The sequence below is a fragment of the Aphelocoma coerulescens genome, chromosome 3 (assembly GCF_041296385.1).
Source record: "Aphelocoma coerulescens isolate FSJ_1873_10779 chromosome 3, UR_Acoe_1.0, whole genome shotgun sequence".
NCBI classification, from domain to species: Eukaryota; Metazoa; Chordata; class Aves; order Passeriformes; family Corvidae; genus Aphelocoma; species Aphelocoma coerulescens.
This window is the reverse complement of record NC_091016.1, coordinates 14,916,069-14,938,637: the sequence shown is the minus strand read 5'-3', so window position 1 is coordinate 14,938,637 and position 22,569 is coordinate 14,916,069. Positions and strand designations below refer to the sequence as shown.

General features: G+C 49.1%; 3 protein-coding genes across 9 annotated transcripts; 1 reads left to right on the top strand and 2 right to left on the bottom strand.

Moving 5' to 3' along the window:
- Positions 1–114: 114 nt before the first annotated feature.
- On the bottom strand, positions 115–4,539 carry GEMIN6 (gem nuclear organelle associated protein 6). 6 transcript variants are annotated; one of them, XM_069009165.1, is made up of 3 exons: positions 4,284–4,539; positions 2,779–2,924; positions 115–935 (listed from the first exon to the last, which is right to left on the bottom strand). In XM_069009165.1, exons 2-3 carry the CDS (start codon positions 2,904–2,906, stop codon positions 530–532), a joined length of 534 nt encoding a protein of 177 aa, XP_068865266.1. In that variant the 5' UTR covers positions 2,907–2,924; positions 4,284–4,539; the 3' UTR covers positions 115–529. The 6 variants fall into 6 exon arrangements, with proteins under 6 accessions (XP_068865266.1, XP_068865264.1, XP_068865267.1 ...); XM_069009163.1 differs by lacking the exon at positions 4,284–4,539 and adding an exon at positions 3,576–3,896; XM_069009166.1 differs by lacking the exon at positions 4,284–4,539 and adding an exon at positions 3,333–3,527.
- A 197-nt stretch (positions 4,540–4,736) lies between these two features.
- Positions 4,737–11,106, top strand: LOC138107663 (serine/arginine-rich splicing factor 7). The gene is made up of 9 exons (XM_069009169.1): positions 4,737–4,814; positions 5,151–5,331; positions 5,461–5,637; positions 6,526–6,600; positions 6,691–6,792; positions 7,163–7,216; positions 9,217–9,261; positions 9,846–9,881; positions 10,793–11,106. The coding sequence occupies exons 1-9, from the start codon at positions 4,787–4,789 to the stop codon at positions 10,845–10,847; spliced, it is 753 nt and encodes a 250-aa protein (XP_068865270.1). The 5' UTR covers positions 4,737–4,786; the 3' UTR covers positions 10,848–11,106.
- Positions 6,602–21,461, bottom strand: GALM (galactose mutarotase). 2 transcript variants are annotated; one of them, XM_069009161.1, is made up of 8 exons: positions 21,130–21,461; positions 20,493–20,647; positions 17,525–17,731; positions 16,055–16,136; positions 14,965–15,106; positions 14,697–14,871; positions 14,131–14,243; positions 6,602–6,777 (listed from the first exon to the last, which is right to left on the bottom strand). In XM_069009161.1, the coding sequence occupies exons 1-7, from the start codon at positions 21,323–21,325 to the stop codon at positions 14,166–14,168; spliced, it is 1,035 nt and encodes a 344-aa protein (XP_068865262.1). In that variant the 5' UTR covers positions 21,326–21,461; the 3' UTR covers positions 6,602–6,777; positions 14,131–14,165. The 2 variants fall into 2 exon arrangements, with proteins under 2 accessions (XP_068865262.1, XP_068865261.1); XM_069009160.1 differs by lacking the exon at positions 6,602–6,777 and adding an exon at positions 10,409–10,830 and having other exon boundaries at positions 21,130–21,460.
- Positions 21,462–22,569: the final 1,108 nt, after the last annotated feature.

The following is a 22,569-nucleotide window of genomic DNA, read 5'->3' as shown; positions in this document are numbered from 1 at the left end:
TAATAATTTTACAAACTTGGACATACTTTGTAATTCATATTCTAAACCAGGAGAACAGTTATGGAGAAAACAAACAACAACCAACCAGCCATGAAAACAACAAAACAAAACAGCTTTCTGAACTTTTTTTTTTTTTATTAATTTGGTTTGGGAAGTCCAGGTGTCATAATTCTCCTTCTAAAAAAAAAAAAAAAGAAAAAGTAATCTGGTAAGCAGTTCAAATAAACATGACTTCAGCACTAGATAATTAAAACTAGTTTTAAAGGTAGAGCAAAACAGTTTAAATTTATCATATATCATCTTTCGCAATACTGTTACAAAGATTCTAAACTGACAAATTGTTAAATCCGTTTAATAAATCAGCATTATCCGACAGCTTGCTTCTAATAAAAATACTGCATGTGCTTTGAGTTTAGACTTCTTGTTTTATCCCTTCCTTTACATACAAAAAAAACCAAGACAAAAAGTACAGCATTTCTGCAAACAGTGAATGCTGATGCCCAGGCGAGTCCCTAAAGCGGGAGAGTTCCTAGAGGGGGCTGCTGCCATCAGCAGGAGCTCGGTGCTGGTTGTCGAGGTAGCCCTGCAGCAAGCCCTGCACGCGGCACAGGACGATCTCGTTGGAGCTGCTGCACTGCTCGGGGCCGTACGGGGGGTCGATGGTCAGCACCCCCGCCACGCTCAGCGTCCTGCCCAGCTCCCCCTGCTCGCTCACGGGGACGTGGTTGCTCTCCAGCCAAGTCTTCAAGGCGTTCTTCCTCTTCTCCAGCTCCTCAGGGCTGAAAGCTTGGCTTTCCTCAGGCGCCAAGATGCGAGCAAGGCGCTGCTCCATGTCGCTGTCCCCCTCCTGCAGTATTTTGACCTCTTGGACAGCGTGGCCCATGATGAATGATATGGACACCTTTTCATTCTCTGAGAATGTTGCAAGGACAATGCTGTCAAGGAAAGGAGACTGTGTAAGTTCCTGTTCTTAACTGCAGACTGAGAAGCAGCCTCCAAGGTTTTCGAGGTAAGAGCTCATTAGCATCAGCCTAACCCAGGTATTAAGGCAATATCCAGTACCCAGCATTTTCCTTTGAAAAGCATGCTGCTATACCCTTAAAGTACTGAAAACGTGGGGCTCTGTAGGCAATTGCTGGTCTTGAGTTTGAAACTTCTCTAGACACTATCAAGCAGAACATTAATGTACACTTTGCTTTAAAACAATAAAGTCAAGTCTAGGAATCTAAATATTTTTGTGCAGCTTTCCCAACACTGCTGAAGAACCTAAAGCATTTCAACATTCAGAAACAGTGATACCTTCATACATACAACACTTTGAATGCTGAAGGCAGCTAACAACACTACAACCTTTTAATGAAAAAATATTCATATTTATTCATCATTGCTAAAAAGTAAGTTTTTTAATGACTGTTGCCAGTTTGTGAAATGAAAACACAACAGGAACACACTACAGAAAGCTCAGGCTTACACTGTAGAAGCCTGGTCTTTTCCCAAGGGCACTTGCATCCCAGAAGTTCTAAAATGCAGGTAGGAAGGCAGCTTGTTCTGTTTCTAGGATGTGTCCCTCATGTATCAACAAAGAGCATCAGAAACCATTTTCTTCCTCCCATGGGAAGCAAAATTCCAGAACTTGATGCCAGCACTTCACGAGCCTATTATTGCCAGCATTAGTGGAATGACTTTTTGGGATGTGACCAGTGAGATTTGCCCTGATTTCAGCCTGGACCCTCCAGAATCACTCACAGTTGCATGCACCTTTCTTACCAAAATGATGAGAAAATTCAGGAGATTTTTGGAGCTACTCCAGAGCTGAAGCAACAACCACTTCTTCCGAAACACATCAGAAGCTGAATGTTTTAGTTTCCAGCCTCCATCCTGTGTTCATGTGGGACAAGCTCACAACCAATAAGGTATCAAAGAGCTCTGGCAGCAAGGAGACAAATTTCTGCCCATTCCCTGATGCATTTTGCCTTTCAAACCGTGTTTTCAAGTTACTCCCTTGGGATACCAGAGTGTGTGGTACTACTTTCTGTCCAGTACCCCTGATTTTCCCTTCTTGCTCTCCAAAGAAGCCTCTAAACCTTCACAGGTGTCTGGCTGGAGTGGAAAGCCAGGCATCCATGCAAGAACTCTGGACAGAGGGTAAGGATTTCAACACCTAAAGCATGGAAAACACTCCTGCATTCCTGCTCTTCATAAAGCAGGGTTTGGTATATTGTTAAAAGCAATCCTTAACACATGGATTGTTAAGAGGTAATAGTATAGTTTAACATGTAAGTTTTAAATAAGAGTAATTCACTTGGAATTATAATACTGTGTGATTTAATATGTTGTTCCCTTAGCTTTACTTGCTTAGCATGAGCAGCTGGATTTGCTGAAGCCTTAAGCCACAGGCTGTGAACTTTCACCTTGAGCATAGGCATTCAGCTGGTATAGAGTTGATTTTCTTAGCAATTTTCCTAGAAGCTGGCACAGTGCTGAGTTTTGAATTTACTGTGAGAATAACGTTCATAGCACACTGATATTTTGGTTGTTGCTCAGCAGTGCTTACTCTAAATCAAGGACTTTTTAGTTTCCCGTGCTCAGCCAGTGATGAGGTGCACAGGAAGTACAAACTAGAAGATAAGGAGGCTGCAGCCATCAGCAGAAGCTGCAACTTGACAAGATAACATGCCATTTTTGCTCCAAATAAGTTTGCTTCAGCCTTAGGTCTTTCCTCCTCTTAAAAATCTTGCTTTCTATTAGTTTTATAGAAATAAAAGCTTCAGTACTTACGTGGCAGAAACTGGGTCAACTGTTAAAACCCATCCTTCATATTCATGTTTCTCAACTACAGCAACTTTCACCAATTTGTTTACATACGTTTTCCAGTCTAGAGGGCTTTTCCTCTGCCAGTCATTCATATTTCCTACATCCAGGACCTAAAAAACAACCAGAGCAAATCAGCAGATGCAGTCAATCTTTTTGCTTTCCTCTTCACGCCAGAACTGGATTTGCCTCCAGGTAAAGATTTGTCTTAAGCAAGATTTGCCTTTTCTTTTAAAAGCAGACTTTCGCACAAGTGGTTTGCATAGAGCTGCGGTTCTGTAATTCCCCAGACAGTTCCCTTGTTTTTAAAGGCACACAGCAAAGCCTCGAACCCCACTGTTCTGGTAACCTTACGCTTTCCCGTTGCATTCAACACTCCATCTATTGCTCCGCCTTCTTACAAAACCTTGGAGGTAAAAGTTCACTGCCTTTTTTCCGTGCACTGGCGCATCACTGGTGCCCGAGCCCTTCCACTGCCTCTGGATAAGCGTTGTCCACCCGGCTCCCGGCTCTCTCCTCACCCCCTACGGTGGAGCACCAGCAAGGGCTGTTCCAGTCTTTTCCCCCGGCCCAGCATTCCCAGCCCAGCATTGCTCCGCCAGCAGGGCCGCAGCGCGGCTCGGGGAGCAGGAAGGGCGGGAGGCCGCTTTGTTCTCGGCAAGCTCCCCGGGAATGCCTTCCCGGCAGAGGGAGAGCCTGCACAGCCCAGCTGGGCGGGGGCAGGAGCCCGGGCCCCCCGGTCCCCATCCCGCTTTCCCGCTCACCGGCCCCGGTTCCCGTTCCCGCCGAGGGCCCCTGGGAGCTGCCCCCGGGCGGCACCGCCGCTTCCTGGCGCCGCCGCCGAGCGCCTTCCCCCGGCACGGGCTGCGCACCGAATGCTCCGATGCGGAGTTCTGCGGCTTCGGGGGTGCACACAAATGACACAGAGGTTTGCACCTATCAGGCCAGGTTGTAAAACAAGGAGTCGGGGCGTGTGGCACTTCAGTCCCGCTGTGGCACTTCTGCCCCTCTGGAGCTGCATTTGCTCCTGGGGTGCTCCTGCTGGTGCAGTGACATTGCAGCTTCCACACGCCAAGCCGTGCCTCGTCCGTGTGCATTAGCAGGGATAGATGCACGCTCTGTGCGTCTGCTATATAGGAATAAGTTATTTTTGCTCCCTGGTTTTTGAGTTGCTTTTAGCAAGCTTTCCTATGCCACCGTGAAGGTGAGAAAGTCGATTCCAACACCCACCCCACAACTGCTCTCTCAGCAGTGCTCATGGAAAGCTTCCTATGGATGAACCAAACAGGCTGCCAGTCATTAATTCAGTCATTTGTCAGTAATTTGCGAAAGCCAGCATGCAATGGTTTCGTGTTAACAGAAAAAATACAAAGGGTATGAAATGAGATAGTCGTATTTTGCAGGCTTAAATAGGCGATTTCCTTTTTGTTTTCTCTTTTTGCGAGTCTCAGTTCAGCTTCTTGGGTACTTACAGGAATTAAGTAGGAATGGGTTGTGCCACTCTTTTCAGCTACTGCTCCCTTTCAGTCACAGTTCATTTATCAGAAAGCAGGGAGAGCAAATCTAATTGTTTTCACTCTAAGAACAAACACTGGCCTTCGCTCCAGAGGCGGCTTCGCATCAGCTGATGAGGATATCACCTCCAATATTGGATGCGTCCAAGGATAGCTCCCACCCAGGAGATGCCAGGACAAAAAGGCCTTGCTGGCTTTACTCCCATTGGGCAGATGATCACCTGCAGCACCAGGGCTAGGAGTTCGCCTTCTCAGGGACAAGTACTCCCATTCCCACTCACGCCTCCAATTCCTATTCAGGCCCCAATTCCCTTTCAAGAGCCCCCCCCCTCTCGCCCCCCCCGCGCGCGCCACCGCCCCGCGCGCATGCGCGCCTCCGCTCGGCGCGGGGGAGGCGGGGGAGCGGGGCAGGGGGCAGGCGCGTGCGGCGGCGCGTGCGCGCGGGCGGCGGAGCCGTCGGGATGTCGCGTTACGGCCGCTATGGAGGCGGTGAGAGCTCCTGGGGGCCGAGGGCGGCGGGCGGCTGCGCGGGGTGGGAGCCGAGGCGGGTCTGGGAGAGAGGCGATTACCGCGGGGAGCGGGGCGGCCGGCGGGCACCGGTGGGGAAGGGGGGAAGGCGATGCGGCCGCCGCCGCCGTTGTTGCCGCCGCCATTTTGCGTCAGCGGCCGTGGGGGGGGGGGGGGCGCGGTCGGGCGCGCGGCGCTCGCGGTGAAGGCGGGAAGGGGCCGCGCGGACAAGATGGCGGCGGCCGGGGGAGGGCGGGGCGGGGACTGAGCCCGAGCCCGCTGCCGGTCCCGGGCTGACACCCCGTCCGCTCCCCCCAGAGACCAAGGTGTACGTGGGGAATCTGGGTACGGGCGCCGGCAAAGGCGAGCTGGAGAGAGCCTTCAGCTACTATGGACCGCTGAGAACCGTGTGGATCGCCAGGAACCCGCCGGGGTTCGCCTTCGTGGAGTTCGAAGACCCCCGGGATGCTGAAGATGCTGTCCGTGGACTTGACGGCAAGTACGTGTCCATTACGCGTGTTTACCGAGGCTACTGAAAGAATCGGGGTTTTCTCTCTCGGCCTTGTGCTTTTGTAGTTCTGTCACAGACTGTAAGGTTTAACACAGAGCTTTCGTGGACTCGCTGCAGGGTGATCTGCGGCTCCAGAGTCAGAGTGGAAGTATCCACAGGGATGCCGCGCCGCTCCCGCTACGACCGGCCCCCTGCCCGGCGCCCTTTCGACCCCAACGACAGATGCTACGAGTGTGGTGAGAAAGGCCACTATGCCTATGACTGTCACCGCTATAGCCGGCGAAGGAGGAGCAGGTACGTGCGGGGCCGGGGCGGCCGCGTTGCTTCGCCAGCTCGCTTTTGTGTAGTTCTTGTTAGCAAAGAACAGAATGTTACACCAGTTTTCTTTAAACTTTAACGCTAGAATAAATGTATAGGTATATATTACAATTTGTTGCTATTTCTATCAAATGTTAATATCTTAATAATCAACCTGGTCAAAACCTTTCAGGTTTCTTCGTTTGAGTCAGTCGCCTTGATTCAGAATGTCACGAGCCTTAAGATTTCATGCTGAGGCGCCTTGCAAATCCGACACTTAAGATCCTCCTAGACCTTGAGGTGATCAGCATAAGAGGCCAGATCCCCTCGAGCCATCTACACGTAGCTTCACCTTATTCTTTAAGGGCAGAAAATTTGAGACGGTGACCGCCGTAACAGTAAATTTGGCTTTCAATTGGGGCCCCCCTCCGGTTTAGAAAGAGGAACACCAGATTGACCACATTCCCACCTAGAAAAATCTTCTTGCGTCAATCAAGCCTCACCCTGGCTCATTGGGCTGTCAGTTTGATCGTCGTTAGATTGAAGAGAACACCTACCTAGATGCAGCGCTCGCCTATAGATACTTCTAGATCGTCTAGATCTGCTAGACCTTGGGCCAAAGAGGGTCGACCTGCAAACTTGCAAGGTTTATTTTAAATACGCATTACAGTGTTTTCTATTCTAATGTAATTCTGCAATGTAATTCAGCTTTTAACATTTTTCTAGGTAGTAAAAATGCTCAAGACAAGTAGGCCCAGACATTTTTCCAACTGACAGATGCTAGTTCTTTAGTTGTCTTAAAGAAGTTTTGACTTCAGCAGGGCCTCACGTGCACTGGTTGCTGCAGCTGTCTGCTGATACCTGTTTTCTCTAACCTAAACCCAGGTCCCGGTCTAGATCCCGCTCGAGGTCCCGAGGAAGAAGGTATTCCCGGTCACGCAGTCGCAGCCGTGGTAGGAGGTGTGTTTTGAGTTTGTCTTTTATTCCTGTTGCCTTCTGTTGCTCAGAAAAAGCTACACTTGAACAACTCTTGAATTGCTTTCTTTGCAGGTCCAGGTCAGCTTCCTACCGCAGGTCCAGGTCCGTGTCTCCTCGTAGGTCTAGGTCCGTGTCTCCTCGCCGGTCCCGGTCGGGTTCCTTGAAGAGATCAAGGTAATTAGTACTAATCTTTAAATGGTTGCGTGCTTTATTTTTGTTGGAGTTTTCTTGTTTTAATTAGGAGATTCCAAAAGGTATTGGATAGCAGACTTCAAAAAGTGCTGACCTCTAGAAGTCAGCATGCTTTAAAAAGTTTCTGATAATCCCAGTTAAATTCATAGGCATGCTAATGAGTTTTGAGACCTTACTTTGAGACAGTGGCATCTGCCACGATTAATTTTTTTGTCTGAAATGTCTAATGATCATGTAGGTTTATGATTATGTAGATTTTAAGTTCAACATGTAGACATTAATTTATATAGTGCTGTAATCATCATTACTTCTGCTTGAGTTGACTTCCTTTTAATTTATTTTTTAATTTTAGGTCTAGATCAAGATCCAGATCTAGATCCAGATCTGTTACATGGCCCCGAAGCAGGTATGTGACTCTCAATAGCTGGTAAAAGTTGCTTAAAAGTCTGTTTAGACTTTCTAACAACTGTTAGTGTTTTTTCCCACAAAAAGATGTGTTTTCCCTCCAGTAACTTAGGGGTCTGTGCTTTAAAAAAGCAGTGCAGAAGCTTGTTCTTCCTCTTTATTCTTTTGCACACCACTAACATCCAGGTCCCCATAGCCATCACAAATACTGGTTTGATCAGGTTGCATTAACACCTGACAAATGTAGAATTTATCTCAAAAGTTTCTCTTTCTTCGTGTAGTGGATTCTTCCCATTATTTTTAAGAGAAAGCAGGGTGCCCTTCCAGTCATGTGTTAATGCTTTATTGTCTGCAGCCAGGCAAGTCTTGAAGGGCTTGCTGGTGCCCTGAGTGTTAAGCTGCAATTCCAGCTCTTTTGAATATCAGTGTCAATCTGCAGGAGGTGATTTTAATTTGAGATAAACACCTGTCAGAATTATTTTGTACCAATAAATGTGTCACAAGAGTAACAAGCAGATTTTAAGGGATCACAGGATGCCATTTGTTCTCTTAAATTTTATTTGATAGTAAGTAAATGCAGCCTGTGCTTCATAGAGCCTTGTCCTGGCAGCAGAGCTGACTGATGTCCTCAACAAGAACAAGAGTAAATGGAAATTGTGCTCTGGATATGGAATTGCTTCTGGCCTAGCCTGTCCCTGTGCCTGCTGTGCTGTTTTAATGGCTGCTCTTTGAAACAGCTAACAGTCAACCATGGAGAAACACAGAAAATACAGGATAGCTTTAGCTAAAGGGAGCAAGTGGAAAAGCCCACAGCTGAGGGGTGGCACTTTCTGAGGATGGAACAGCAAGTAATGATGGGAGTGTTAAGGGAAAGGAGAGATAAAGACTGGATGGCTTAATTAAGAGCAGAAACTCACACAAATAGTCCAGAAGCTGGTAAAAGAGAGGAGGTTCCCCAAGGCAGTAGAGCAGTGCCTTTCACTGACTGGGTACACCTGTGGCTAAACCATGTTGAATCTTAGTACTGGTTGTTCCAACATGACTTAGTCATGGCTTATCACTGTTGACTGTCAGTGCTGAGCAGGAAACAGACTCTCAAAGAGAAAAACATCTTGATTTTACCATTGTTTTCTCTTTTTGGTACCAGGCTGGTTTTGTGCAAGGTAAGGGATACTTGTAGTGACATTTCTAGACTACTGAGTGACACTTCTCCATTATAAGTAGGGATTAAAGTGACTAAGGCAGAGGAAGTTACAGATACACAACTAGACAGAAGCGGCAAAATAATTGTGTTTAAGCAATTGAAAGATTATTTGTGTACAGAAGAGTCCAAGGAATGCACTGCACTCAGAGACAGGCTCTGGGATCATGTGGAACACAGACTAAATGAGTACTACATGACATTTGCTGGTTTGACAGTGTCACAACACACATCTGGAAGTTGTTGTGGAAAACCGTGGATGTGGAATGTTGAACACTTCCTTTGGGGACCTAAAAATTTCAGTGAGGCTTTGAGGCAGTATTAGTGTTCTTATGGTGTAGCAGTCTCAAAGATTTTTTTTCACATGGTTAAGTTGAAACATTAAACTGGAAGGAAGGGATATGTAAGATGAACTTGACAGAGAAGATACCTGTAGGAATGAGCTGTCTGCAACTGCAGTGGCAGATGTTGCTCAGCCCTCATAAAACCTGCAAGTTTAGAGCATGGCTTTTTATTAGCTCTGTGAAAATACTGGCTAGGATTTGGGTTGTTCTTGTGTTCCTGCCACCCGCATCAGCAAACAGTGGTCATCAGCCAGGGGCTAAAGTACAGAGCAACATGTGCAGCATCCACGTAAAAGATTTCTTCCAAAACTTAACAGGCAAAGCCCTGGGAACTTGTAGGATTCTGTGTATTCAGCATGACAGCTCTCATGCACTGAGTGTGAATCCTGCTGTCCCAAACATGGGAACCCACATGCTCTCAGTTTCCCTGCTCAGCTGTGTTTATTCTTGTTGCAGGTCTAGGTCTCATGGCAGATCCAAGTCTGGCTCGCCGGCTAAGAGGTGAGCAAGCACAGATAGAGCCTGCAGTAGTATCTCAAATTTAGGTTTGCATGATTAACAGAGCCTGATCCTTTAGAAAAATATGCCCCAAACATGGGTGTCCAGCTAATCTCTTTGTGGTATGACAGAAATGATAACATTTCCTCTGCAGCTCTTTGGAATGTGTTCCTTACCTGTCTCTTTGTTTTCATTAACTCTTTGTAGTTTCCAACATGGTACTAATTTTTTGTGCCTTTGTGCTGAGTTCTCTTAAATTTTTCTATCCATCAGATAAAGAGCTTGAGCTTTGTTAATGCTTTTCATAAAACAGCAGCAATTTGGTGATGTTGCTTTTCTCAAAGCCTCACCTCAGTACCACCCCTCATTTTTCTGTTTGTCTGCTGAAGAAAGTTGCTTAAAATGCATCTCCACACTAGATGAAGGGAGAATCCCTGTCAGAGTAAAAGCTGATCTGAAAACTTTACCATTGGAAAGACCTTCTGCTTCTGGCTCAATTCCATTGCTTTCTGATAGGCTTTTATTGTTTTTAATATGAAAGTTGCATTTGACATTTAAGCTGCATTGATGATGTTCTGTTTTGACAGCCGGTCAAAGTCCCGGTCACCATCTCCAAAGAGAAGGTACGTTGGTCTCCCTACTAATAGCATAGACTCCGTAGAGCTGGCATTTTAGTATCTGCACTGATCTCTGCTGAGGAGTTTGACTGCTGCTTGTAGGAAAATACTGGAAAGGTATTTTGCTGAGATCTCTTTAACAGCAATAATGTTGTGGTTGTGGCTTTTTATATGGTAATACGTATATGTGGCAATAAATCCTCAGGGTTATGTAGCAGCGTCTTGTCTTTGTCTGCTCCCCTATTCCTTTTGGTTCACTGACAGTTTTATTGCACGGAGACTGATGAGCTTAAAGCATAGAATAAATGTAGGGAGTCAGCTTTCAGCCTCATGAGGAAGCTGCATTGGCACTGGGAAAGGTAGAGTGGAGTAAGCTGGCACAGCAGTCAGGAATGGAAAATCAAGCCTGTTATGTTGACTGCTGTTAGATGATTTTTTTCTTTCCCAGTAAGTCAGTAAATAGTTTTCTTTGTGTGTGTGTGTTTGCACAAAGAGTAATGTGTAGAATATGTGTAGTGACAGAATCAGCAGCATTTTTCCCTAATTAGAATTCTTTAATAGTTCATTTTTACAACTTCAGTGTCAAACAATCACAAGGACATGAATAAATGCTCATAAATGCTGAGTGATCACCATGATAGGTTTTGACAAGCTGCTGTATCAGAACAGTATCTTGCCCCTTTGGAGGTCACTATAAGTGATGGCCTTACAGTGATCTCATTTTAAAAATAACAGTAAAGAAAAAAGTATTATCTCCAGATCATCAACCCATTAACTTTTGTCAGCAGTGATTGGTTATTTTATTAAAAAACAGTGCTTAAAGGGAGCCAGAGTGGGTATACTCCTGTTGCTTTGTCCTGTATCTGTGATTCCCAAACAACTACTGAAATGTTAATTGTGGATTCTTTCCCTTTCAGCCGCTCACCATCAGGAAGCCCTCAACGAAGTGCAAGTCCTGAAAGAATGGATTAAAGTTATGAAGTTAATCTTTTAGGAAGAAAGTTATTTTGCTTACATTATTATAAGGGATTTTGTGGTGTCTTTGTAAATGTAAGAATGTAGATAGAAGAGTATATCAACTAAAATTTGGCATGATCTGGGTCTTCTGAGTTAGTCACACCAATAGACTAGCACAGGTCTCTTTTTATTGTATGAATTAACTTCCTGTGATATGAAAATGTGGGACTTTTTTATTGGCACATTGAAATAAAATGTGTATTTTTAACTAAAACTTCTCCGTAGTAACCCTGCTGCTTCTGTTAACGTTTGGGTAATTTTAGCTGTGTGCCATGTAACGTGGATGAAAAATGTCTAAAATGGGAATCACTAATCCCAGCTGGTGTCTTCTCAAGGTTCACATTTACTGTTGAATGGTCTTTGGTGAAAAGGATCAGTTCCTGCTTTCCTTGAAATGGAATTTAAAATCCATCTCTGCCTGCAGATGGATAAAAATTTGCATATGCCCTTTTCGATCCTTGATATTTAGTGGGCATTCATTTTTCTGCCTGATCTGCTTATTCTGCAAAGCTCATTCTCTGGTGATTGACTGTTGATACCAGATGCCCCAAAAATCTAAGGATAAACTTTCCTCCAAAACGCATCTTTTAAGCAAATAACACCTGCAGAAACTTCTAAAGGTAATAGAAATCATTATTAACTTGACAATTGCTACTTTCACTTGTTGCATTTTTTTGTTCCTTAGGCTGTTGACACAAAGAAAACTTTTTACTTAAAGTATCTCAAGAGGGGTTTTCTTTTTTTGAGGGAAGATCCTTAAAGTGAAAGATTCTTAGCTGACCTCAGGAGTTCTGACCTGCTTCACAGAAACGGGTACGGTTGTAAAGCAGCCCATATCCTGGAGATGGCTTTGTTGAATGATGCCAGTTTCTTACAGCAAATATACAACCTGCAGGATTCATTATTTGTGTATAGGTGTGTCAGACTCTGTTTGTCCTCGTTCTGTGTGAAAGAATTGCATGATAAGGCACTTCGACACAGATCACAGCAAGGGACTGGCAACAGTGGTGGACTGAGAACAAGCAAACTGGTAGGCAGAGGGGAGAAAAGTGTATTTTCTTTTTGCTGGGATTGGCTATCTAGCAGAAATAAAGGCCAGTTTCAGCAGTAAATAAGCACTGAAATGGAAAGCCAGGCCTGTTTGGGCTTCACATTAAATCTACCCTGGCAGTTTGCTTCCACTGTGTAAACCACAGCAGAACAGCTTAAATAAACAAAGTTACAAGATGAACTTCGGTTACACCTGGGGTAACCCATGGTTTTCAAGGAACAGGGTTCCTGTTAACAATGACTGCATGGAGCTTTTCCAGTCAATGAGTCAGTCCAGATCCTGAAGGTGCTGTTCTGCTGCAGCATCCTCTGGCCTTTATGCCTGGTCCTCACTGCTGTGGTGCTTGCTGTTCCTGGATCCTCGCTGGGGCTCACCATGGCCATTGGTGTTCCAGGTGGATTCTGGCCACACTCACCAAATCCCACCGCTGCCACAGTGGGAGAGCAGGGCTGACACAAATGTTACCCTGCAGTGATTTAGCCCAAATGCCTGAAGCCTGTGATACGTGTTTGGAATATTTTACTGGCTGTTCATTGTGTACCTGGTGAGAGGCACATGTACGCCACTGCTCTGGAATTTCATCACCTTTTCTTTTCTGTACCCTCAAGGCAAACCTGCTCCACAATAAACCTGCAGCCTGACACGACAGCTCTACTGGTACCTGTTTTTCAGTACCCAGAGACACTGGAAGACTGAGCAGAAGACCCTGGAGTTTCTCTTGGGGGGGGCTGGGGTTCCTCTAAACCCAGAGGTAGCAGTGAGAACCTGAGCAAGGAGCAGGGCTGTGCTGGTGGGGACAGCCACTCTGAAGGACAACCAGCATTTGTAAGGTGCAGAGGGGGAGCAGTGGCAAAGCTGGCATTCTGTGCAGCTGTGCTGTCCAAAATTGAGGGTGGCTGTGCTACCTCCCTCAGCTTGTCATTGCCCTTGGAGACTATGCAGCTGCAGCTCTCACCTGAGTTTGAGAGGATTTCACCACAAATTCTATACAGTGTTTGTGAGCAGTTGGAAAAGATTCCCTGATACAGGGGTGTGTTGTGTGAGTGGTGCTGCTGTGACCCTGTGCCTCTGGGCAAGGGTGTGCACACCCCACACAGGGCTGGCTGGGGGTGGGGCAAGGGGAGGTGTATCTGAGGTCTCCAGTGTGGTGGGCAAACCCCACTCTTAGGGGGAAAATGGGGTTCCCCTGGTTTGCAACCTGGTGTCCCCTGTTGGCGGGCTTTGCTCTCCAAGGGATCCAGCCCTCACAGACCATATGACCTACTGTGCATGGCAGGAGAGTAGAGGGGCACTTCTTTTGGTGTCAGGGTGGCAGAACTGACTGTGACAGGTCTGCCACATTTGCAAGCCAAATGGCCAGGCACTTCCACTGGGGGCAAGGACACTCCTGCATCTCTGCAGCTGGGGAAGCATGGTGGAGTGCTGCAGGCCCTGGGAGCAGCAGCATGGCAGGAGAAGGTGGGACTCAGGCTGTAGTGCCAGGTACATGGACTGTCTACCTCTTTCCCTGGGAAGTGGGCTATCAGCTCCCTAATAGGATGGTGGTGTCTGCCCCTGGCTTGTGCCAGTTTTTCTGAAGCCTCAGAAACATGGAGGTTTTCATCAGACAGTTGGTAACCAGTACAGGGTTTTGGAGATTTCATGTGGAAATGCAGTGTTAGGATGATGGGTCCTGCAGTTGTATATTCAGGACTAAATGGGTGTGCCCACTTCACTTCAGCAACCAAGGCAGAGCATAGGATTTTAAACAGAGGATCCAGGGCAGCCAGCTGGGACAATCCCAGCACACTGTCCTCCACAAATTAGAGAGAGCACTTTGATGGAAATAACAGATGTTGTAACAAACAACCACAACTGCATCAGCCTTCCCACATGCTCCACTGGTGGGATATTCCACTGGTGTAGTTGGAGCTGTGACGTGCCGTGCCCCTAAACAAGGTGCTTTCAGTGCATTTTTACTGAGAAACAAACCCCAATGCCCAGGGTGAGAGGCTACACAGAGCGTGAGAGCTTTGCACAGACCAGACAGCAGCAGAGATGGTGACAGGAGTTAAAGCCAGCAGAAACCACAGGTGAAAACCACAGAGTAGAAAAAAAGCTCCCAGATCAGATGCATCACCCAGGGTAGTTGGAAAGCTCTGTTTGGCACCTGGAAGGACTTCTGGCTCAGCTGCTGGAGGCACTTACCCCTCTCAGTGTCAGGGAGTCAGCAGTCCTTTTCCTCAAGCAGTGTTGAACACGAGCCACGTGGTGTGATTGTACTCCTCACCCGGGTGGAGCAGGACGTTGGGGAAGTGAGGCTGGGAGAGGCAGCAGCACATCAGTGACTGTGAGCACATTCCGTGGGACCAGAAAGCATGGCTGCATCCATTTGGTCTTCCCAAGGCATATTCCTGCAGCTCCCCCCAGCCATTTCCAGCAGCAGAGTGTAACCACCCACCATTTGCCAGAGGGCTGAGAGGGTCAGTCCTACCTCTGGCTAAATTCAGGCCATGATGAATGATCCAAACTTAAGAGGCTGTGGCAATGCCCCAGTGGGGTCATCTGCTCTAGACCCCACACCTTTGGGGAGCTGGCTGACCCCTGTCTAAAGCCACTGTGACCTGTGCCTGCCTCACTTCTGGTGTCTAGTGTCCCCTTGACAAGCAGACTCTGTTGCTACATTTAATACCCCAGAGACATGGAGGGTGCTGGGGGTACGGTCCCCTGCCACAGGACCCGAGCAGCCCCTGGGAGGGGAATGGACAGCTGACCTTGTTAACGGCATCGGGCCAGTTCTGGGTTTCCAGGCAGAAAGCCGAGTGCTTGGGGTACGTGGCAGCACCTTTGCCCTTCAGGGAGCCATCCAGGTTGTTCCCGGTGTAAAACTGGATGCCAGGCTGGGTGGTGTGAACCTCCATGGTCCTGCCGGTGGGCGGGTGGAGAACCCTGTGGAGATGCCAGTGAAGGATGACATGGGACTGGCTGAATGGACACCCCATGGCTCCAGGGCTGGGGACTCCTGCCAAGGTCCCAGCCTACCTGGCTACCAGGCGGCGATCCTGCCCCTGATGTAGGCAGAAGTTGTGGTCGAAGCCATCCAGGTGAAACTTCTGCAAGTGCTTGCCCAGCTCCACAGGCTGCCGGAGATCGAATCCAGTGCCCTGCACGGCAGCCACCTCCCCTAAGCAAGAAGAACAGCAGGCTCAGCCACTCACCACATGCCAGCAAACCCTACCTTGTCCCCCAGCACAACTGGCAGCCCCTGGGGACACTGCTCTTCTTAGAAGGGACAAAGCACAGACAAGGAGCAAGAAAATGCAGGAAGTTTGTATGTGTACAAACCCAGCCTTTTCTCTGTTGTCCTTGTTAAGACTTGCTGTGGAAATACAGTGTCCTGTGATGAAGCAGCAAGAACAACCCTAGGACATACTAAGCACAGTGCAAAACACAGTCACCCCAACCCAAAGGTGAGGGGGTTTGTATGGGGGGCAGAAAAACACCTTGAAATAAAAATGAAACTATTCCAGTTCAAGCACTTGCATAAAATACAGCAGGCATTGCACACAGGTGGTCTGTCTTTTATAATTGCACAAATCTTATCTTCACCCCAGGACTAAGACTACCCACACAAGAAGGAACTGCAAAAGCCAGGGTAGCAAGCTGGCCACAACTGAGATGTGAAACAGCTCCATGGCAAAAGCAGCAGGGAGAAGCAGGGCACTGGGTTGGGTACGGCTTTGAGCTCTTTCCCTACTTGTGCACAAGCATGGCACACCAAGCTGAGCAGAAGCCACCTGGACCAAGGAATCCAGTCCTTCAGGGGCCACAGGGAGCTTGTCTCCTGGATGGACCCCCATTGCAGCCTCATATCCCATATGCCTCTGGTCCCATTTCCTGCTGCTCCTGCCTGCTCCCTGGGGCTGGTGATGAACTGGGTTACCAGCACCTGGCTCTGCCCACCCTGCTCAGGTGCAGCGGGACTGTGCCCAAAGGTGAGGGCCCCGCTAAGCCTGGGGTCCTCTGGATGCTGGGGTGTCCCTCTTGCCAGGCAGTGCTGCTCCCCCCAACCCCACAAACATTGCTCAGAAGGAGCACTTCCACCTTGTGCCACAGGCACTGCACCACCCACCAGTAGGGATTTTGGTGTCATCCACAGGCAGGTAGGAATCTGCTTCAATGGAGATCTCGTGGTCATAGACATCGCGGGAGCCCTGCAGGAGGATGGGAAATGCTGGGATTCCTGTTGCAGGCACTGTTCAAGCAGCCCTAAGCACAGTTGTGAAGTGATTGTCCACAGTGGTGCCCCAGCTGATCTGGCAGTGCCTGGAGCACCTCCTGGCCCTCATTCCACCTTGACCTTGGGCACAGGACAAAGGTACTGGCACAGATAAAAACCCGCATAGGCCCTAGGAGCTGTAAATCCCACAGGGATCAGACCATCAGTCTGTACTTGTACCTCACCAAGCACTACCACCCTGCACACTAACTAGCCAAAACATGCTGGGTGCTGAGCACACAGCAGCAGGGAAAAGGGGAAGGAAGCAAGCAAGGGAAAACACAACCCATCCTCCAGTCTCATCTGCATCGCTGCGGGGGTGTGATCCTCCTCCTTTTCCACAGCCTCAGGAACGCTGGCAGGGAACCTGCTGGGCTGCAAGGGGAGCAGGCCCAAAGCTGAGCCTTCAGGTCACTATCTAATCTGAGCAGCAATTTCATGCCCAAAGGTCTCCTGTTCCTCTGGAACACGCCTGAGTTGCGCGCTGCAGGTGTTGGTATTACTGCACCTCTGGGAGTACCAGCAGAGGGTACACCAACAACAGCACAGCCATTATCAGGGCAGCAGCCTGGGCACAGCTCCTGCTCAGAGGGGCTGGGTTGTCTCTCACTAACCCTTTTAAGGGCCTTTCTCTCACATCCAAGTGTGACTGCACTGTATTATCCTATTGCTCTGCCCAGCAACACTTTATTTCTCAGATCCTTTTCTTCCAAGCCCAGTTATAAACAGTGTGAGACTAAAACACAGCTGCAATTCACTGTCTATGTGGTTGACAGGACCCTGTATGGGTGTGTGGGAGCCCTCTGCATCTTGCTGCTGCAACCTTGCTACTCTGCAATCCTGGCCAGCTCACATTCCCTTTCCATGATGTTTCTTCTGCCCATTTTTGACCTGGGTGTTTTGGTGCTGCCACTCCAGGCCCTGACCTCAACTGCATCACCCTCTCAGAAATGTGAGCAGAATACAGCTAAGAAATGCCAGGCTACCACTAGGGCATGCCAGCTCTGCACCTCCACTGTAATCTTTCCAGGGGACCAGGAGAGACCAAAACTCCCCAGCTACACACAAAAGGAGAGCCAACATTCTCAACTGGATGTCTCTGTTCAAGAAGCACTGAGACAACATGTCCTCAGCTGAGGTCCATGTGATTCAGTCCTGCCCCTGCATGCAGCCCATGATGCACAGAGACAACCCTCATCACTGTGCCCCCAAAACCATGATGTGTCCCCAGACCAGCATGGTGGTGCCAGTGATCATTCCACGGGTCCCCAGGCTTTCCTCCCCCACACAGTGTCTCCATGGGGTTCATCTCCCCACACTTACCTGCCCTGCCAGGTTGAAGTATGAGTGGTTTGTCAGGCTGATGGGGGTTGTCTTGCTGGTCTGGGCCTGGTAGTTGATGGCCAGCTCCCTGCCACTAAGGGTGTAGGTCACCCAGACTTTCAGGTCACCAGGGTACCCCTCCTCACCGTCGGGGCTGAGCCGGAAGAAGCGGACACCATTTGGGAGCACCTGGGGGCTCCAGAGAACCTGCAAGGAGCGTGGTGTTAGTAGGACAGGAATGGGAACATGGTGCCCTTCCCTCCTGCCCCAGGCTGGGCTAAAAACAGGGACAGAAGGCACTGAAGGGATGTTGCACTGAAACAAAGGCTTTTCCAATCACATTTCCAAAGAAAACACAAGCACCAGCCTGCTCTTGGTCAGCCAGGACCACCAGCAGGGAACAAGCTTTCCACTGAGCAGCCAAACAAATGAGACAATTTGGCAGTCTGATGGGAGGCCTGTTCCAGCCTGTGTTACTCCATGCCTGAGAGTCCACACCTTTGATTTTTGCCCTGCAGATGGACTTATCCCCCTTTCCATGGATCTTCTCGTGCAACACCACAACAAGCTGCCACCCTTCCCTCCACTCACCAGGCGCTGGCTTCTCAGACAGTGTAAGAACACACTGGGAGCTCCCACCCAGGGGCTGGGGTTGGGTTAAATGGTACCAGATGTGTTGTCAGACACATGCAGAGAGCTGGGACCTCTCTGGTTGTTGTCCCTGCCAGAGACCAGCACCAGTGCTCTGCTTGGAGCCAAACATGCTGGCAAGGGAAGCAAGGCAGCACGCTGTACACAGCTGCCCAGACAGCCTGTTTGGCCCTGGCCATGGGCCTCATGCTGAGAGGATGGATGTGCAACAAGAGGCTCTCTAGAGTTCTACATTTCCCTAAGGAATCGTTACGGTCTAATCAAAGTGGACAGATTTAGGAACAGGGGCTGGATAACACTGTTGAATTGATCCCTCTCATGTCCTACACAGAGATCACCAACATGGGGCATGGTCAAAAGCCAGCATTTTCATCAAACACAGAAGCTGAGGGTGCTAAATATACCTGGCTGCAGAGTAGGCTCTCCTGCACAGTCTGCAGTTTGACTGCCGCTCCCACGGCTGTAAGGATGCTGCGGTTTTTAAATACAAGTTTCTATTTAAGTTCTTTGAAGAAAAAGCTATTAAAGTCCAGGAAGCATATAGGTATCACTATATTTTTTAAGATAAGAGAGTTATTTTCTAAAGTCCCCCAGCAGTGTGGTCACATACTGCTGCCCTGTAAGTGCAGCTGCAACCTGCTCTCATCAGGCTGCGCACTGACCACAGCACTGATGTCTGCAAGATCAGGAAGAACTCAGAAGATGACCAAGATAATCACAGCCAAATGCCAGTGTTGTGTTTTTTGTGTTAGGGCTGACCAGTTAGGGCTCACTGTCTCTGAACAGTGACTGTTTCCTGGCTGGATGGGGTCTTGGGCAAGTGTTCAAGTGTGCCCTGTGGGCCAGAGGACACAAAAGCTCTGGCTGGGAGATGTCACTGCCTCGTCCCCAAGCAAGCTGGTGAGCCTTCAGCAAGCAAGGTGAAGAAGCAGAAGAAGAGACCACACATCCCCTGCCTGCAGAAGACAGCCTGGAAGCCCTGGCTGCAAAAAAACCCCATGTTTTCAGCTCCCTATCACAGGGGTCAGGGTGTATAAAGAAACTTTAAACCAACCAAATTGTCTTCTCTAGGGGTACAACAGCCAAGCCATCCCCAGTACTCCTTTTTTTCTAAGGCTACTGAGGAGCATTTCATCCCAACCTGATGCCAGTTCACACTGTGCTTTTTTTTCCAGGCACCCTGGCTTTTGTCCCATCAGCCTGGATTCCTTTCACAAAAAAAAAATCCATTAACCCCATGACAGCAGCTGCACCAGCACACTTGTGCACCAACACACTGTGTTCTTGGGGGGAAATGGTGGATCAGCTACTTGCTGGTTACAAATGCACTTGATCCAACAAAGCCCAAGGCTTCAGGAAAGCAGAGACTTCTGAGCCTGCTCTGCAGTTGAGCAGGGTTATCAGCAAGGCTTTCAAGAGAAGAGATCCTCTGCTGCTCTTACCACCTGTACCACAAATATCTGACTTGAGCAGCAGCTCTTGGGAGAAGATAGAAAAGGTTGAGTGCCCTGGGGCCAGGGAAAGGTTGTTTCATCTCAGGAGGTCATAGGGGAGAGCTGGGAAGGAGAGACAGTGATCCTGGATCCTGGGGTGTCTTGCAGGCCTGATCTAATCCCCCACGGCTGGGAGTCAGAGTGAGAGCCTGAGGGATGCTGTCACAGGATGAAAGTGGCACCAAGGGGGCAATGCAATGACTGAACCTGCAGCACTACCCTGCTCTCCCCTTACTTGGGAGTGCTGTCACAAGCAAGCAACACTGATAAGTTTCTGCAAACTCACATCCTTCTGACTCTGGGAGGAGCTATGGGCAGGCAACAACCTTGAAACTGCAGGTGGAAATGAGTCTGCATGGACAGACTACGGTTCCCCAGGAAACTTTCTTTGGGCACTGGCACAACTCCATGGTGCACTCCAGGGTGGTGCAGCCGGTGCCCAGGGAGCCTCCATTGCTCCTGAGGCTCCTGGGTCCTCACTGCCGTGTCCCAAGCCAGGCTCTGCAGAAGCAGCACCTTGCCAGGAACAACCCTGTCAGAACTGGGCTCATGAGGCTCAGGGCTGCAGTCACACAGAGGAAGCACAGCAACCGTCTGCTCGGATCCAAGGATGACATGAGCCCTGCAAACTCACGCAAAGACAAGCCAACCCAGCAGCTCGCAGGATCTGTCTCACTTCCCCCCGCTCCTGCACTCACAGCACTTTCTGAGCTGATTCAACTCAGTAACCATCAGAAAATGCTACAGGGTTCAGGGGTGTAGATATCACACCTTCTTGCCACAACCCCACAGGCTGTACGCTGGCAGGACACTGGGATTTTCACCTTGTCAAATCCCTTGGCTCCTCCGTGCAGGCTGTTGGGCCCGTTGTTGAGGAACAGCTGATACTCCTTCCCGTCCAGGGTGAACCTCCCATTCGCAATCCTGTTGGCAACACGGCCTACGACAGCACCGAAGAACGGGTGCTTCCTCGTGTAACCTGGGCGGAGAAACAGCACACGGTTACACAGAATCATTGGAACAGGATGGGTGGTCTCCAGGAGTGCTTACGGACTCAGAGGTGTCTCTCTCTGCTTCCCTCCAGGACTAAATATGTTACTGCAGTCCCAGGGTTTCACAGGACACACAGCTCATTAGTCATGCGCATCCTTGATTAAAACAGCCTGATGGGATCTTGTATTCTTTGCAGATTGGCAGAAAAGGCCTCTGTCACTGCCGGTCAAGAAGTGACTCAGAGCTGCCCCAACAGAGTGGCGCACTGCCACCAGCATCCCTATTCCACACCCACCACAGAGCCCAGGAGAGGCAGCAGGAACTGTATCTCTTCAGCCCATGATTTAGGGGGATGGGGCAGCCTTACAGGTCGGTCACGCAGTGTGCCAATAAACCAGTAAGTGCTGGTTAAAATGCCTGATTGTGGGTTTTAAATTTTTTTTTTCAAAGAAACATATTAAGACCCACCTTCTAAAGTGTCAAATCCTAGGACAACATCTGAAAACTGCCCATCCCTGTCTTTTGTCTCCAGAGTGGTGATGATACACCCAAAAGACAGGATCTCCACTCTCACGCTGTCCGACTGTAAGACGAACTTCTCCACCTCTCCGCCTCCCTCCTCCGGGGGCATCCGCCCGAACGCCTCTCTCCGCACCGTTGTCATCGCTCCCAAAAACCCGGCCACCGGCACCTCCGGCGGGAGCGCAGCCCGGCCCGGGAAGGACGCTCAGCAGGAAGAAGCAATGGCGGCGGGAGCGGAGCACTCCCAGCTCCAAAGGGCAGCCAGGACAACCTTCGGCCGCCTCCCGCGCGGGGCGGGGCCGCGCCGTGCCCGGCGGAGCGGAGCGCTGGGCATCCCGAGGGGCAGCAGCCTCCTGGAGGTGGCCGGGGGCAGTGGGAAGGATGCCGAGGGGAGGGAGCGAGGCTGCGGGCGCTGCTGGGCCGGGCAGCGCAGCCGCCAGCTCGCAAGTTCGGGGGCCGAAGCATCGCCGCCCCCAGCTCCTCTCCCCCACTTCCATCGCACCGACGCGACTTTCACGGCCCGTGCACAGCGTGTCGTGACAAAATGCTGCTTTCTCCCCCTGTACTCTCCCTTAGCCCGTCCACAAGAGGCACAAGGCAGCACCTGCTGATGGTGCTGTAAATCAGGCTCTGGGCATTTGCTGGCCAGGGCGTTCTTATCAAAGCTGTGGCTCTGACCCAGACTCCATTAAAAATCATCATCTTTTGAAATATCGAGTTCTGCCTGTATTTGCAGGCATTTGCAGGGAAATGCCCTGGCAACATTCAAGTAATGTTTGTGCACAGCTTTGACCTCTCTTGGCAAGGCTCAAGTGCAAGGCAAGAGCACCTCACTACAATTGGATGTGGTTGTATTTCTATGAGGGCCCATTTTCAAAATTTGTTCAAAGAACCAGTAACTCCCACCAAAAAACCTCCATCGGTTAACCAGTAGTTGCTAAATATTAATTTCCAACATATCCATCATCTTTTAACAAGACCAACTACAAATTCCAAGCCAAGACAGAAATGAAACCTCCCACCTGGGGCTTAGCAGAGATGGTTTGGAAACCTGCACTTTGTTAGTGATGGCTGTTCCTCTGTTTCCTTCTGCACCTTCACAACCCGTGCTCTCTATCCAAAAACAACATTTGAAGCAAACATACCTTTTTTCTGCTCATCAATATCACCTTCCATGTCAGATAGGATAGGGAGCAGCCCAAACTTAGGAGCAGGAACACTCCTGATGGATGAGAGAACAGTCTCATTTATAATGGATTCATGGAGTGTTTTCATGTGCAGAGCATTCCCAGAAGTTCGATCCTTAGCACCTCAGCTCCCTCAACACCTCTCTCTTAACGTGCTTCTCCAGACACAGGAAGCATTTCTGCTCTGCAGAGACAAGAT

Excerpts from the sequence above, each read along its gene's own strand:
- LOC138107663 (XM_069009169.1), top strand. The coding sequence starts at position 4,787 with ATGTCGCGTTACGGCCGCTATGGAGGCG. Across the intron at positions 6,601-6,690 it reads AGTCGCAGCCGTGGTAGGAG|GTCCAGGTCAGCTTCCTACC; the intron begins GTGTGTTTTGAG and ends CTTTCTTTGCAG. Across the intron at positions 7,217-9,216 it reads GTTACATGGCCCCGAAGCAG|GTCTAGGTCTCATGGCAGAT; the intron begins GTATGTGACTCT and ends TTCTTGTTGCAG.
- GEMIN6 (XM_069009164.1), bottom strand. Across the intron at positions 936-2,778 it reads GTTGACCCAGTTTCTGCCAC|CATTGTCCTTGCAACATTCT; the intron begins GTAAGTACTGAA and ends TTTCCTTGACAG.
- GALM (XM_069009161.1), bottom strand. The coding sequence starts at position 21,325 with ATGACAACGGTGCGGAGAGAGGCGTTCGGGCGGATGCCCCCGGAGGAG. Across the intron at positions 17,732-20,492 it reads GAGCCAAGGGATTTGACAAG|GTTCTCTGGAGCCCCCAGGT; the intron begins GTGAAAATCCCA and ends CGCTCCTTGCAG. Across the intron at positions 14,244-14,696 it reads GGCCCGATGCCGTTAACAAG|CCTCACTTCCCCAACGTCCT; the intron begins GTCAGCTGTCCA and ends TGCCTCTCCCAG.